The sequence below is a fragment of the Xiphias gladius genome, chromosome 12, assembly GCF_016859285.1.
Source record: "Xiphias gladius isolate SHS-SW01 ecotype Sanya breed wild chromosome 12, ASM1685928v1, whole genome shotgun sequence".
Classification (NCBI taxonomy): domain Eukaryota; kingdom Metazoa; phylum Chordata; class Actinopteri; order Istiophoriformes; family Xiphiidae; genus Xiphias; species Xiphias gladius.
In genome coordinates this window covers 16,520,198-16,535,479 of record NC_053411.1, presented here as the reverse complement: position 1 = coordinate 16,535,479, position 15,282 = coordinate 16,520,198, and the positions used below count along the sequence as shown (strand labels likewise).

The following is a 15,282-nucleotide window of genomic DNA, read 5'->3' as shown; positions in this document are numbered from 1 at the left end:
ATTTTGAAGAAACAAAACCGGTGTGTATACATACTGACTGCTATGTTCTTTTAGACTTGCATTTGTTGTGCAGATGAATCTGTCTGCCACTCTAAACCCAGAAGGGTTTTTTCTTCTAGCAAGGACACTGCTGAGAAATGCTCTGTCATGGCTTAATATCTCTCTCTCTATATTATATATATATATATATATAATTTCTCAGCAGCGTCACTCTCTCATCACTCGTTTTTATATTCACAACATTTATGTGGTCATCAGCTTATCTGCCCTGAAACTGCTTCTCTGTTTTTGTGTGGACTGTACTGTGAGTGTGCTTCTCAGGACAACTGCTGTTTCGTGGAACAAGAACTCTCTCACTGACCATTAAGAAGAAGCTGAGAGCAAAAGAGAGGAATGAAAACGGATAAACAGCAAGACAGGCACAAACCCACTCTTACTAATTATATAATCTTCTATAAAATACTTGCAGTTTTAAATAGACACATGTAAGATGAAAATGTGCAAAAATACAACAGACATTTGCAATCCACAGGCATTTAAACTCATCTCCAAACTGCTGATTTTTTGGAGGACGACTGTTCTTGTTATGATGTAACTAATATCTGATATTAATATGACATGACAGTAGAGAAAAACCACACAGGCGCGCACACAGTAACAGACATGTGTGTGTGTGTGTGACTATGTGTGCATCTGTGCTTGTATATGTACAGTAAGTGTGACAGTTACTCATGACAGCTGCTTTGTTTTCTACCATCTCTGCATCTTGTTGTCCACACTGTGCTAAAACTGACATTGCTCCAAAATTAAAGCAAGTGTCTCAGTTGGTAGATATAAGTTTTACTTGTTATCCTGAAGAAATCTGGGGAAAAAAATTTAACAAATTAGAAGAAAAAAGCAAAACCTGCATTATACAAGAAAAGGAAAATCTGAATTCTAATACTACAAAATTCACTGTTTAACATATTAAAGTTAAAAAATTCCAGAGCCCAAACTGACATCTTTTTTGTTTGGTTTGTCCAATCTACTACCCAAAACATTAGCATAATCACAACAAAATAGTTGATTAATTTTCTCAATTTTGCCACAAAGAGGAGGAGAAACAGGGCTAAGCTAACATTACTTTAATTCACACACAAAACAGATGATAATGGTGATATACAGTGCACCTTTTAAAAATAAGCAGAACATCTGCGCCAACGCCACAAACTAAGTTTATCACCTGAAGCATCACCACCAAGTAAACCACACAGTGTGAAAGCACTTCCTGTCTCGAACACCAGCAATTACACCCATCCACTGAAACATGTTGCAAAACCCCCGCAACAAACTGTAATATTACTGTCTGATTTTTCTAGCCTCAATAACATTTTTTTTGGCTGCTGTGGATTAAATGGTAAAGACATGGCACCACTGCATCGTCAGAATCTACGGATTAATCTAATAACTGATAGCTGAGGAGTAACTGACCTCAGATATGAGCTTTTATGCTGGCATAATGAAGCTTTATTTTTCCAATAATTTATTAATATACAGATTTTCTATTTGCAGCTCATTTTACAGGCTAGGATTCTACTAGAATATAAAGCTTAAGAAAACCCTCAAACCTCTACAGAAATCTATATTTCTCTCTTTTCTAATTTCATATCAGGATAAATATCGATATCGACTGATATTTGAAAAACAACGTCAATTTTTTTTGGCCTGTGAACTGTGAGATGGGATGCCTCAGAATTTTTCAATTTTTCAGGCTTAACCTTAAGAACATTACTGACTCATTATTTTTCTGGCTGGGCATAGTGGTATAAAAATACAGTATAGCAATATTTAAACAGTCCCATATAGGAAGACGTACGCAGACCCAGGCATTTCCTGTCTTTAGGGGAGTGTCTGTAACCTGAGGGAGCTGGATGACTGATCAGACCTGCTCCTGTCCGATCTATCCTGAGTTATTCTGCTGTCAGGGAGGAATGCTGCAGCCAGCCTCAACCTGAACAATTGCTGCTGCAGGAGAACACACACAAACACCAAGAAACACACCACCAGCTCTCACTGCCAACCTGTTTTTTCCTGGCTGTTTGAAGAGCCAGGAAAGTTACTACTGAGGAAGGTTTGGAGGAGGCTGGATATTAGATTAGAGTAGACATTAGTTTTGACATTAGGTTTGAATAAATGGCTATGATAGACAAAATAATGCAATGTGGCTGCAGTTCTATTAGTAAATACTGTAACTCCTTATATCATTTCATTTGAAAAAAGTAACATTGTTGCTCAATTGAAGGACGTACAAAATAAGGCAAATTTTAAAAAAAAAATCTTTAAAAACATGTATGTATACTAACTTCTCAATAAACAATAACCTCAATAAACAAACGTTTAAGTGAAGTTTTGTGTACAGAAAAATAGGGCTGGAAATAAATTTAATTATTGATTAGTTGTTTGGTCTAAAGTACGTCAGAAAATACTAAAAAAAAAGTCCCACAAACATTTTTATCTCTGTAGAACATGTGCTTAACACAACAGGAATTAGAAAACTTCTAAAGTCGGTGTTGGTTGATAGGGGATAAAAACAGCACCAGACCTGCTTGTATTGTTCTGATAAGATTCAGCAAAAACAAAACTGTCTCTCATCCAAATATGCAGGCGCACAGTGCAAAAATGTGCCTTTTGAGCGAACTCCTGCATCCTTCATCATCTGATGGGTGTGCCTATGAAACTCTCTTTTTAACATCCCTCTGGCCTAAATATAGGTAGTGATGTAGCTGGCAGTTTAAAAACAGACTGTGCTATTATATTTTAAGTGTGTGAGTGTGCACTGGTTGAAGTGGAAACACTGAGACTGAGTCGAGCAGAAGCGGGAAGCGATGAAACATCACACAGCAGTGTATGCAGACAAAAAAAAAATAATATTTCTGCTGTCTGACTGCCTGCCTGCCTGATTCACTCACAATGGCACTGAAAAGCAGGCAAACACTCTCAGAGGAGGACCCTGTGTCAGCCAGGGGTGTCACACAAAGTTGTCAAGTCATATGGCAACTGGCTCTTGAGAGGGCCAGTCGACACACACACTGACACACCTCTCAGCTTGCTAACCTCTGGTCAGGCACAGCAACTGGCCTAAATAATAAGCTCAAATAGGCCTTACTATGTGGAGAAAATGATCAACAGGGGGGAAAAGACGCAAAACACACGCACGCGCACACACACACACACACACACACCTTTGATAAGTCTTATAGTCCAGTTCCTCTGCTGCCTTTCCCTGTTCATTCATCGCGTATTTCCTCTTTGGACAACCAGTTCAAAGAGTGCTGGCCGAGGACACAGTTTCTTCTGATAGGGCACGAAAAGACCAATTTTAGAAAAGAAAAGAAAAAAATACTTGAATGAAACTCGCTCTTCTGAAGTCAGTTTAAAGCCAGGGCAGTTTTCATTACATGGAAGCTGACAAATCACACCCCACACCAGACTGTGTCCTCTGTATTTTGGGAGTGTGGCGTGTGTGTATATATATATATATATGGATATACACACATACATATATATATCGTCGCATCAAAGCCCAGCAGAAACAGAGCTGTGACCCACTTTAGGTCCAAAAACAGCTGAGGAAATGCTGCATCAAGAACAGATCACTCCCACTCATGGGATGCGAAACCGTGTAGCTGGCACAAACTCCAAAATGAACAGAAAAGTCATTCAGCCTGTAAGCGAATCTTCCACTGAACTACTGAGCAACAGTGTAAACACTCATAAGCATTAAAAAGCCTAACAAATATAAACTAGTGCCTCTCCGTGTCGCGTATAATGTTATCGCTCCAAATTACCCCAGGAGTATTTGAGCTGAGCTGTACTTCTCATTCATTGTGTACACAGACAGTAGCAGGGCTTGTCAAGGCTGCTGCACTTGACACTCCTTGATATCATGTATCTTGGCCGTTGCTAACCGACTAGCGGGCTAACTGTCACAAACCAAAGCCGCCTAAACTCCTCCGGGTGAGTCGACGGACTTGAAAGACAGACACAAAAGCCGCCATACACGCAGTGAGGATGGCTTAGCCATCTGAAACAACCCCGTTGTAAGCTCTGGCAACAGTGAGCAGAATGTCAATTAGTTAGCTAAGTTAGCTGCCTTTAGCTAAGTTGCTGAAATCCCTCTGGACAAGTTGGTTAACTTTGGCGACAAAGCTAAAAGAAGTCTAAAAGAAGAGTGTCGAGGCAAAAACCTTAGGCCAGCCCAGACAGTTAAGACTCACTGTGAATGTGTTGACACTAGTGTGCACAATGTAAATTAGCTAGCTTTGATGTTTGCTAAAGTTAGCCGGTTAGCTGTCCGATAATGGACACATGTGAGTTAAAGTTTTGAGCAAGCTCCCGGAGTCTCGGAGGAGTTGCTAACTTAGCGCTAGTCGCAGCTAGCCGCGTTCCCTCAGCCGGGTGACGCCGTGAGTTGGGCTGCTTTCACGGGGCTAACCGAGGACAACCCCCGGTCGGGAGGGTTCACTCACCGGAGGGTCGGTCCGATACAGTTGGTGTCTGTGCTCTCTATCTCCCTCAGGATACGTTCGTGTTCGGCGGCTGTCTCCATGCTCGCCATCCTGCATGTTGCTATGCACGGTTCCGAGCCGAGCTGAGCTGAGAGGAGCCGAGCCGAGCCGAGACGAGCGGACTAGCTGGGCTCCGTGCGTCAAGAGGAGGAACCAGAGGGTTGGTTCGATGTTATTACAGAGCAGCCCGAGTGAGCGGAGTTTCCCTCGTTTGAAAAGGGTGGACAAAATTATGAACACCTGTACAACGTTACGTGTAATGTTGTAAAGTTTAGTCGCAACAGATGGCTATTTGGTCAGTCAAAAAATGTGATTAAATGAACAAATATAGTGAGTTAAATCATGTAAACTGATTTTTACCTAAAGAATTAAAAAGCTTTATAACTCCCTTACAGCTACTCACCTGAAACCATTTATTTTAACTCCCTATGTTTATTTTTATTAATCCATCGCTTTTCATTTATCTTATTCCTCATCTGATTATATTACATTAGATCTGATGTAAAATGTTTTAAAATGGCGATGACAAATTCAAGGAAATTTGCACGACTATTTAAATATTTGTTTGTGTTTTATTTTATTCCCTACTGTTTTGCATTGCTTTCAGTCCTTTCTCACCTACTGTGCTGTTCTGAGAATAATTCCCTTGGTCTGAAAGCACACATTTTCTCAAATTATGTTCACATTAACGTTATTTTATGACTTATTTTGTTAATTTTAAAAAAAGTTTGGATGCCCTACCGCCACAGAGAGAGAGAGAGAGAGAGAGAGAGAGAGAGAGAGAGAGAGAGAGAGAGAGAGAGAGAGAATGTGTGTTTTTGTGTGTGTGTTGTGTGTGTGTGTGTGTAGGAGAGAGAGAGAGAGAGACACCGAGAGTGTGTGTGTGTGTGTGTGTGTGTGTGTGTGTGTGTGGGTGGTTGGTGTCAGTGAGCTCCCCATCCCAACTGTTGTTACCGGAAACAAAAAGTGGGAGTGAAAGGCCTCTCACCCCCACCCCCTTGTTGTAAAATGAAGCAAGACATCCTCTAAACTTTTCAAAATAAAACCAACAGTGTAAAGCTGACCTCACTTTTAGCTATCGCTGCGCTTGTGAGGTCGTGTTTAACATAAAGCCAAACACTTGGTATTTTACCACAGCCGCGGCATCTCTGCACCCCCGGTCAAATAATAAACATTTACTGTTTTACACGTTTAGATCAATCGCATGCTTTTATTTTGTAGGCAAAACGCACTACACCCGGTGAGATTTAACTTAACCTGGCTGACTTGACGCCGCCGCTTTCTATCTGCTGTCGGACGGGAAAAGAGGCGAGATATGTAAAAATGGAGGTAAAAAAAAAATGACAATAATAGTTTTTAAAAGACATCGTTGGACACCAGTGAAGATTTTAACTGAGCAGTGTGTCTGACTGTAAATTTGTGCTGTCATGAGGAATGACAGGAAGTTTTCATAGCAAGCCGGCGTTAGCATTGCTTTGCACACTTGTCATTCAAAGAGATCAGAGTTCATCGCAGTGATAACGGAATGGAAATCCTGTATGTCATACTGTGTTGTTGTTGTTGTTGTTGTTGCTGCAGATAAAACTTAATTGTGCAGGTTCTGTAAACTCGGATTTAACTTTTTGTGTTTATGTGGAATGAGGACTGTCTGTCATTTTATTCACACACACACACACACACACACACACACACACACACACACACACACACGTTGTAGATGTAACTTTGACTAGTGTGAAAGTACCTAATGCAAAAGCGAAGGCTCAAAAGTAAAAGTACTGATTAGTAAGATTCATTGTCATTATTACTGATGCATTTCTTTCTCCCTGTCAGCCCCATAAGAAGTTAATAAACTCAGTGGATGACTGCGTGGACGAGGCTCTCTGCGGCATCGTCAGGGCCGGTGGGGGCCTGTCTCTGCTGAGGGGCCACAGAGTCGTGCTTCGGACCGACCTGGAAAACCTAAGGGGCAAAGTGGCCCTGCTGTCAGGAGGAGGGTCGGGACATGAGCCGGCACACGGGGGTAGGTTTTTTTTTTTTTTATATATATTTTAAAATGGAACACAGAGCAACTTTAATTGTCTTAGCTTTTATTTCTCACAGTTTAATCTCCCTTTCCATGTGTCCCCAGGTTATGTTGGTGCAGGTATGCTGTCAGCGGCAGTAGCAGGTGGAGTATTTGCGTCTCCACCCCCTGCCAGCATCCTGGCTGCCATTATCTCCTTGCATAATGCAGGTAATGTACGACAGACTTATGCCTTTTGGTATTTGTTTGTGTCTTGATCTTCTGTGTTTTTATTTAATAAAGGCATGTCCATTACAAAATGGTGCGAATGTTGCTCTTTCAAAAGGAATCATCATTGCAACAAACATCTTGGAGGGAAAATAAACTTGTTCAACTTGTGTTAAAAAAGGTTTAAGACACTTCTGTGAATGTTAATTTAGAGAGTAATTAAATTAAATGGCAGTTAATCAGAGAATAACAACCGTCCTCCCTCCAAAGGAGCCTCTGGGGTCCTTCTCATCGTGAAGAACTACACCGGCGACCGCCTGAACTTTGGATTGGCTGCAGAGCAGGCCCGTAACCACGGTGTCGCTGTTGACATGGTGATTGTTGCCGAGGACTGCGCGTTTGATCGACCCAGTAAGGCCGGGAGGAGAGGCTTGTGTGGCACTGTCTTCATACACAAGGTGAACTTGATTTTTAGTCCTTACTACGGGTCAAACTCCAAAAACTTTGGATCCTACGTTTCCCATAATGCCACTTAATTACATGGATTGTGATGTGTTTGTCTTTTGATTTGTTGTCTCTTTTTTTTTTTTTCATTAAACAAAGGTCTTGCCTTTAAAACTCTGTTCACACTTTCTGTCAGCTGGCAGGTGCGTTGGCAGAACGAGGCTCCTCATTGGACCAGATTGTTGCCCAGGTGAAAGAGGTTTTGAAGGGGACTGGTGAGTTGCTCCTTCACCAGCTCAGTCCCCTCACGGATCTGTGTTTACTGGGACACCTTTCCTAATAATACGTTTTGTTGCTGTTTGTATTCCAGGTACACTGGGGGTGAGTCTGTCTCCGTGCAGCGTCCCAGGCTGCCTGCCTTCATTTGACCTGCCTCTAGGATACATGGAGCTGGGACTGGGTAAGGGACGATGGGAGCTTGATGGAGGGAAGTAAGAGCGAAGGGAGAGGGGTAGAGAATAAGCACAGGCCAATACAAGATTTTAGGTCAGATAACAATTGTTTGGATTGTGGATCAGTTTTAAATTTCTGAACTGATACATCTGTGAGAATTATAAAATGATTTCCTTTTTTCTGTATACTTTATTAGGAGTTATATATTGGTTCAAATTTATACCTTGTTTAATAGAGGGATTATTATATATAGTCTTAGATTAGACTCTTGAATGAAACATTGACCTGCATTCAGTTTAAGAGGATTTCAAAATGATGGAAACCCTAATTTCTGCTACAATTCTCTCATCAAGCCATGTCTCAGAAGGACAGATGGAAGAAAATACTGTGAGATGAATTGAGGGAGAGAGCTGTAGTAATCTAAGGCATTCCTAAATGTTTACCAGTTTTCTCCTTCTTTTTCAGGAATCCACGGTGAACCTGGAATCAAAAGGTCAAAGGTGATTCCACCCCAACCAACTGCAGCCTGTGTCTACTATGCATATGACTCCATTTACCCCTTTATCCGTCTAGTTTTTAATTTCTGTTTGTTTGTTTGTTTTATTCACTTTTGCTGTCAATCAGGTGGCATCCGCAGATGAGGTGGTGAAAACCATGATAGATCACATGACCAACCCTGACAGCCAATCTCATCTGCAGCTGAAATCAGGTACTCTAAGTATAATATATTATTATACTTATTGTCCTTATCATTACCTTATAGTTATAGTGACTTTTAGTGAATGTGGCCACTCTTCATTTGAACCGTGTGTGCGTCCTTCTTCTTATGTACAGGAGACAGCGTGGTTTTGTGTGTGAACAACCTCGGAGCTCTATCTTGTCTGGAGATGGCTGTTGTTACTAGAGCTGCCATTATCTGTCTGGGTAACTAAAGCGTTTGTGTTTTTTTTTTTGTGTATGGATACATTTTAGCTCGTCGGTGTTTGTGTGTTCAAAGAGCCGTTAACAATATCGAGTCCCAACCAGGGACCTGTAGAGCAAGGCACTAACGCCCGAGTTAATTTCCCCAAGTCTTCTTTGACCTTTTGACCTCTGCTCAACGGTAAAACACGCCTGGAGATGCTGTGGGATGTGATCGGTGGTCTCTGCGGTTACAGAGAATCGCGGGGTGGTGGTTGCCAGGGTGATGTCCGGTTCATTCATGACATCACTGGAGATGGCGGGAGTGTCGCTGACCCTGATGCTTGCCAATGAGGAAATACTAAGACTGTTTGGTGAGCATACACGCACAAGACCCTGTCAAGACCAGTCTTGACATAATCCATTCCCTAGGCCCAAACCCTTACCTTAAATGGAAAAGTTAGACATTTTGGGAAATAGAGTAAGATGAGAGGAGTGATCTCAATCTCATGTCTTTAAGGACAGAGGTTGGAGTCAGACATCCTTTAGCCTTTTTAGCTTAGCTTAGCATAAAGACTGGAAGCAGAGGCTAGCCTGACTCGATAGCTACGCCTATCAACAGCTCTAAATCTGACTAATCTTGTTTGTTTAACCTCCATAGGAAAAAAAAAATGTAAAAAAAGACATGACAGATTTAGGGGCAGTTACTCGCTGGAATTAGTTCTTGTCAAACCACAGATGAGTGCAGTGACTGTGCGCAGTTTCCCAGAGTGATGTGTTCACAGTGAGGATGAAAATGTTTGGTAACGAGCTCGCAACCGGGGTCAAAAGTCTCCATCACATAACTCTCCCTAAAATCACGAAGCGCCCTTTATACATTTCAGTTCATTTACAGGTTAAGCAAACAAGATACACAGTGTAAATGCAACAGGTCTATAGGTATTGTTACGTGTACTTTTTTTAGTTTGGAATAAGCCGAGCTACCTGTGTCCCCCTTTCGTTAGTCCTCATGTGAAGCTGAGCTACACTTTTTTCTAATTTTTTTTTTTTTTTGTTGAAATACGCACCAAAACATCTTCAAGTGGACAGGTGCTGTCAAGGGCTTCTGTGGCCCATAGTGATTGAATATGCTGGCAGCAGTGCAGAGATATTCCCCTCTAAGGTTTTCGAACCTTCTAACCAATCAGAGAAAGCCGAAGTCAGGGGTGGAAGCTCGAGGCTGTCGATTAATATGTGAACATGCTTCTGGTCTACTACTCGTCTCACACCTTGGCTTCAAGCTAGTATTAACTACTGGAAGACATCACTTTGGCTGGCTGAGTCACAGGCTAGCAAGCTCCCAATTCCTTCATTAGCTGAGACAGGAAACACAACAAGGATGTAGGCGAAGGGCTGGGGAGAGCGGCATATTGTAGTTTTAAAGCACAGGCCAGAGGTTGAGTTAAGTTTTTCTTTACACTCTAGGAAGAAAGCAGATGAACCTATTTCTCAAAATGTTGGACTACTCTTTTATCGTGACACTAACACCAAGTCTTTACCCTCAAACAGACCTTTGAAGGAATGTGGACCAGACAAAATGTCCTCACTTTCCAAAAAAATGTCCTCGTAAGGTCTAAAACTCAAATAGTCCTCACAAAGATAGAGGCACAAGAGGACAAATACACCCACTTGCACGAATTCAGAGGATAATCACAATCCCTCTACCCAAACCGAGTATAGACCTGGTACTGCACGTATCTTTTAACACGTACTATGCAAAACCAGACGCATACCTAATATCCTTTATCCCACACAGATGCTAAGACCAGTGCCCCCGCTTGGCCAAATCTCAGCAGCGTGTGTGTGAGTGGACGCAGCTACACCACAGGTCCTCCAGCCATGGGGACACGACCACAGGACGACACACACGCCGAGGGTTAGTTTCCAAGGTTACATACAGTGTGTACATGTAGTCTGGTACCGTGTATTATGTGGGGAATTCGTATGAGATGATGTTTTAGAGGAACAGCGACAGTATGGAGCCCGGCTTATGGCTTGACATCAGTGTGTAAGTTTCTCGAACCGGGTCTGAGTGGAGCTGAGGCTGAAATGAACGCAGCAATTACGACCTGAGTTGTGTCAGTTATAACATTCTGAAAACCTCAATGCCCTACACAACAATGATTCTTAATTAGTAAGTAAAAGATGTATATTTTTTAAATCATTATGGGAATTAAAAATCTCATCAATCAAAACTCAAATTGCAAAACAATGTACTGACTTTTGAAAGAGGAAGTTTTTATTATCTACTTCAATACAATCTCGGTGGCCATTAGAGGAACCGCAGCTTGTTTAAGTTCCCTGTCTGCCTTTGCATACAGCCATGCAGGTTGCCGCGTCTTATCTTAAGCTCATTTATCATTTCCTGTCACTCTGTGGAAAGCATCATGTGTTGTTATTAAATGACAAAAAAAAAAATTTTGTTTTGTTTTGTTTTGTTTTGTTTTTTTGTGGCCAGGACCTCTGAGTCCTGTGATGCGTAAAGCATTAGAGAGGGTTTGTTCCACACTGCTGGAAAAACAGGAAGAACTGAACTCCCTGGACCGCGCTGCCGGGGACGGAGACTGTGGGAACACTCATGCACAGGCTGCTAGAGGTAGGAAACTGTCTTTAGTATCAACAGCAGCATAATGAGAATAGAAAAGTGAAACTGCATACAATGTAAAGACACTGTAAATGGATAAAAGGTTGTTTTAAAAAAAAAAAAAAAAGAAATGTTTATTTGAAATTGAAATATTTAAAGGCTTTTATAATTTTGAAAATGTTCACTCAGCCATTCAGGAGTGGCTCCAGGATCATGTGGTCCCTGGTTGCCCTGGGAAACTCTTATCAGTCCTCGCTGGATTGGTGCAGGAGAAGATGGGGGGGTCCTCAGGAGCTGTAGGTCTTCCACTTTATTTGATTATTAAGATTTCACATTTTTTTACATAAAGAGTTTTTAACAGCTTGCACTGGATTTACCCACACAAACACACACTCGCCTTCACATGTCTTTCAGTTGTACAGCCTATTCCTGACTGCCGCGGCTGCTCGTGTGAACGAGGGGCGGGGCGGCGCTGCAGCCTGGGCCACGGCAATGCATGCTGGGACACAGGCCATGAGGAGGTGCGGAGCTGTTTGTGTGTCTATATTCATTTGATAAACTCTACCTACATGTCTGCGTGCGTCTATGCTCTTTGTATTCGTGTGTGGTTATGCGGTTTCCTAGTAAAAGAAGGAGGAGTTGCAGCAGATTTTCTTCTTCAACTGAGGCAGTACATTGACATTTGATATATACTTTGATTAGAATTTATTTAAATACATCATCATCTCTATATATTCTATTTTGAGGTACTGAATAAAATATGAATATTAAAGTATGCCAGAAGTGCTGAAACAGATAGTGGATTAATTGATTGTTTTGGCACAAAATTAATCAAATAAATTTATAATAAGAGTTGAAGAAATTTCTTCAGGAAAGTTCTCAAATATTTGCGACTTTTCAAAGTGAGGATTGGATGTTTTTCTCAGTTTCAAATAATTCTAAAGTAAATACTTAATAGTTCATCAAACAAACTATTGTATTTGTCATATCTTTTCTCTCATTTTAATGGACAACAACAATTTATTTGATTTAATAAAAAAATTACTCAATAGAGGTAATTGAATGATTTAACAATCGTGAAAATAATGAATAAATAAAAAGCTCAAATTAATCTAAATGATCTCTAATGTCAACTGTCTTCCAGATATGGTGGCGCTGACCCTGGAGACAGAACAATGGTGAGATTGTTACTCTCTTATTTCTATGCAACGTTTCATGCATCACTTCTATTTTGAAAAGTATTGTTAATAATAATTAAAAAAAATTATTAAAAAAATATGAATATGTTATTTGGCCAGTGCTCGGCAGGAAAATATTTTTTAAACTGCCATTTTGTCTTTATTTATCTGCTTCTGTTTCTCTTCCTCTCTAGTTGGATGCTTTGTGTCCTGCTGTGGATGAACTGATGAAGCTGACCACAGCGCCACCTGGTGGAGAGATGGCCATACTACAGGCTGCTGTGCAGGTACAGTAACTAATTGTATGTGTTATAGGTTTTAATTGTACGGCTGCCTACAGTGCCACCAAGTGATGACTTAGCTTTTTTTGTTTTTTAACGAATAACTGTCTTTGATGAGTGCACTCATTTGCTTTACTCAAATGTCATCAGATTTTATTCACTGGCTGGCTTTGTTTGCAGTGCGTTTGCTCATAAATTTCCTGAATTGCCTTTCTTCCCTCTTGTCCTCCTAGAAAGCGGCTTTGGGGGCGGAGGCGACCTGTAACCTCACAGCGAGGGCGGGGCGGGCCAGCTACATCGCAGCCGAGCGGGTCACCCTGCCCGACCCCGGTGCTGTGGCTGTAGCCAATATCCTGAGAGCCGTGCTGGAGTCCCTTGAAGGGCAGAAGTAATGCAGCAATCTGAGCAGATTTTTGCCGTCACCAGACTTATGCTAGCGGAACAACACTATCATCCCCAAAAACATGCGCAAAAAAAAATGAATGTGACTAAAAATTGACTGTGATGGTTACCTTTTTCTGCAAGCTAATTTACATATGATATCTACAGTAAATGAACAGAAACTGCAGAATTGACAATTACCTGAAAACAGAAAATCTATCTAAAAGCTGACAATATGCTTTGGAAAATCATCAGCGATGATGTAAAGTGTAAACAAGTTTTAGTAAATGGTTGAAAACAACAACAACAACAAAACACCAGCATGGTCCTTTAAACTTGTTTAACAAGCTCAAAAATACCATGAATCCAGGACTTGAAACCTGGTAAATTAATCTACTAGAACAGCAGTTTTGTATAAGTGGTTGAATCATGAAAAGAACATTCGTTATCACAACTTATGAAATACAATATAGAACAAGTAATACACAGGGAGTTATGTTAGTGGTGTTAATATAGAAACATTTGAAGATACTAATGACTGGATTTCCACAGTTACTACTCTACTACTAAACAGTGTGTAGGATTTAGGGGGATCTATTGGCAGAAAATTGTATATGATAATCATAAATTTGTTTTCATTAGTTAACTAATCACCTGAAACTAGGAATCGTTCTGTTTTTCTTACCTTTAGAATGAGCACTTCATATCTACATAGGGAGGGAGTCCTCTTCCACGGAGCCCACTATGTTGCACTGGCATGTTTCCACAGTAGCCCAGAACGGACAAACCAGACACTGGCTCTAGAGAGGGACTTTTGCATTTTTAAGTTACCTGAAAGTCTACATTTCCCATAATGCAACTCGATAGCATGTTTCATTGGTCCCTCCCTGCCCAAATCTCTCAAAACTCCTATTGCCTTGTTTTTAACGTAGCTTTTCCGTCATAAATTTTTACTCTCCGAGCTCAACCAGATTTAACCCTGATGACATCACTGTGACATCATCAGGGTTATTTTCTTACACTTGACAAAGACTCTTCAAGAGACGTCATATGACTGTTTTCACAGGTTGAGTAATACTATACATGACAAGTAAACTGGATTGGGTTGCACCAACTATTCATAGATGTGTTACTAAGTTTGAATGTTAACGTCCCTCCTAAGTTCTTAGTGACCACTAACTCATTCCAAACTAGTGATTTACTAAATCAGGTCGCACCATTAACGCTCAAGAAGTATCTTGAGCCAGTAAGGACTTTGATAATGTGGAAAATCGGTTGCTAGGAAACATCTGTCGCGTTGTTAAGTCAAGAGCAATCAGCCATGTAAAACAGGAAGTCATGGTAGCATCGCAAGCTAGCACAACTTCCAAAAAATTACGGCTTTAGAGGCAAAAGATATATCTTTTGTTAATGTAGGTATTACTTTGTTTTATTTACGTCTGCATACATGGAGAAATGTGTGTTTCAGAGTAGTAAGTATTCGTACAGTCTATAATGAGTGGTGTGATTTTTGCTAACCCGACTGTTATTTGCTTATTTAGTGAAAGGTTATTGGCATAATGTTTCGTACTTTGAGGTACTACGTGCTTGTTTGCGTGAAAAGTCATTTAAAATCTCCAAGAATTACATCATTATTGAACATTACCATGTTTGAGATTAGAGAGGGAAAACTGCATACAATTTCAACTGTCATTCCCTGTTAGCTTTGTATGTTGGTTCAGTTAGCTACACAACACCTGGCAGCCAACGTTTACCTGCGTAAGAGCTAGTTCACGAGTTGCAGTCTGATGTAAGTTACACATGTGTAAAATTTTCTCTTAGTGAACACTTTAGCATTAGAACTAGGCAAAGTTTGAACTTACGAACAGCTGGTGCAACCAGCTCCAGATCTTCATGTGTAATATCAGTGGAGTGCTCCTTTTAATACTGATAAAATCAGTGAGCTATACCGGTTTCTGAAATATTCTTTTTAAATAACAATCATACGGTACATGATTTAAAAGCAGCTTCTTGATGAAACGGTATTAACTGTGACTGATAAATTAAAAATTGTTTTTACCATGTGTGTGTTCGTGCATACGGTTTTTGCAGCATTTCAGTCTACACAGATGAATGTGCATCTGACCCGAGAGGTCAGAGATCCGTGAGCAGACAGGGGTCAACAACCGGCTCACGGGCACTTGAGCAAGACCGGACACCATGGCTGCTGCTGGGATCAGAGCTTGTGACAAACACATACATA

The 15,282-nt window shown here is 40.9% G+C and overlaps 2 protein-coding genes across 6 annotated transcripts in view; one reads left to right on the top strand and one right to left on the bottom strand.

Annotated features, from left to right (window-relative positions):
- The window catches only part of exoc6b (exocyst complex component 6B), a 108,428-nt gene extending 103,664 nt beyond the window's left edge, over positions 1-4,764 (bottom strand). For 2 of the 5 annotated variants that reach the window (XM_040140571.1, XM_040140572.1), the window contains exon 1: positions 4,509-4,760. In XM_040140571.1, coding sequence (XP_039996505.1) covers positions 4,509-4,597 — 89 coding nt within the window. In that variant the 5' untranslated portion in view covers positions 4,598-4,760. Of the gene's footprint in view, positions 1-4,508 lie in introns of all 5 variants that reach the window. The other 3 variants (XM_040140575.1, XM_040140570.1, XM_040140573.1) reach the window with 3 other exon arrangements.
- Positions 4,765-5,781: 1,017 nt separating this feature from the next.
- tkfc (triokinase/FMN cyclase) lies at positions 5,782-15,075 on the top strand. Its single transcript, XM_040140488.1, has 17 exons — positions 5,782-5,876; positions 6,381-6,570; positions 6,679-6,783; positions 7,051-7,238; positions 7,421-7,499; positions 7,595-7,684; positions 8,143-8,177; positions 8,302-8,386; positions 8,512-8,601; positions 8,835-8,951; positions 10,373-10,492; positions 11,075-11,212; positions 11,390-11,496; positions 11,615-11,721; positions 12,345-12,378; positions 12,573-12,665; positions 12,893-15,075. Exons 1-17 carry the CDS (start codon positions 5,871-5,873, stop codon positions 13,049-13,051), a joined length of 1,743 nt encoding a protein of 580 aa, XP_039996422.1. The 5' UTR covers positions 5,782-5,870; the 3' UTR covers positions 13,052-15,075.
- The last annotated feature ends 207 nt before the right edge of the window (positions 15,076-15,282 follow it).

Bases quoted from the DNA above. Each gene is read 5' to 3' on its own strand.
- tkfc (XM_040140488.1), top strand. The intron at 7,239-7,420 runs GTGAACTTGATT...ACTTTCTGTCAG, and splicing joins GCACTGTCTTCATACACAAG to CTGGCAGGTGCGTTGGCAGA. The intron at 12,379-12,572 runs GTGAGATTGTTA...CTTCCTCTCTAG, and splicing joins ACCCTGGAGACAGAACAATG to TTGGATGCTTTGTGTCCTGC.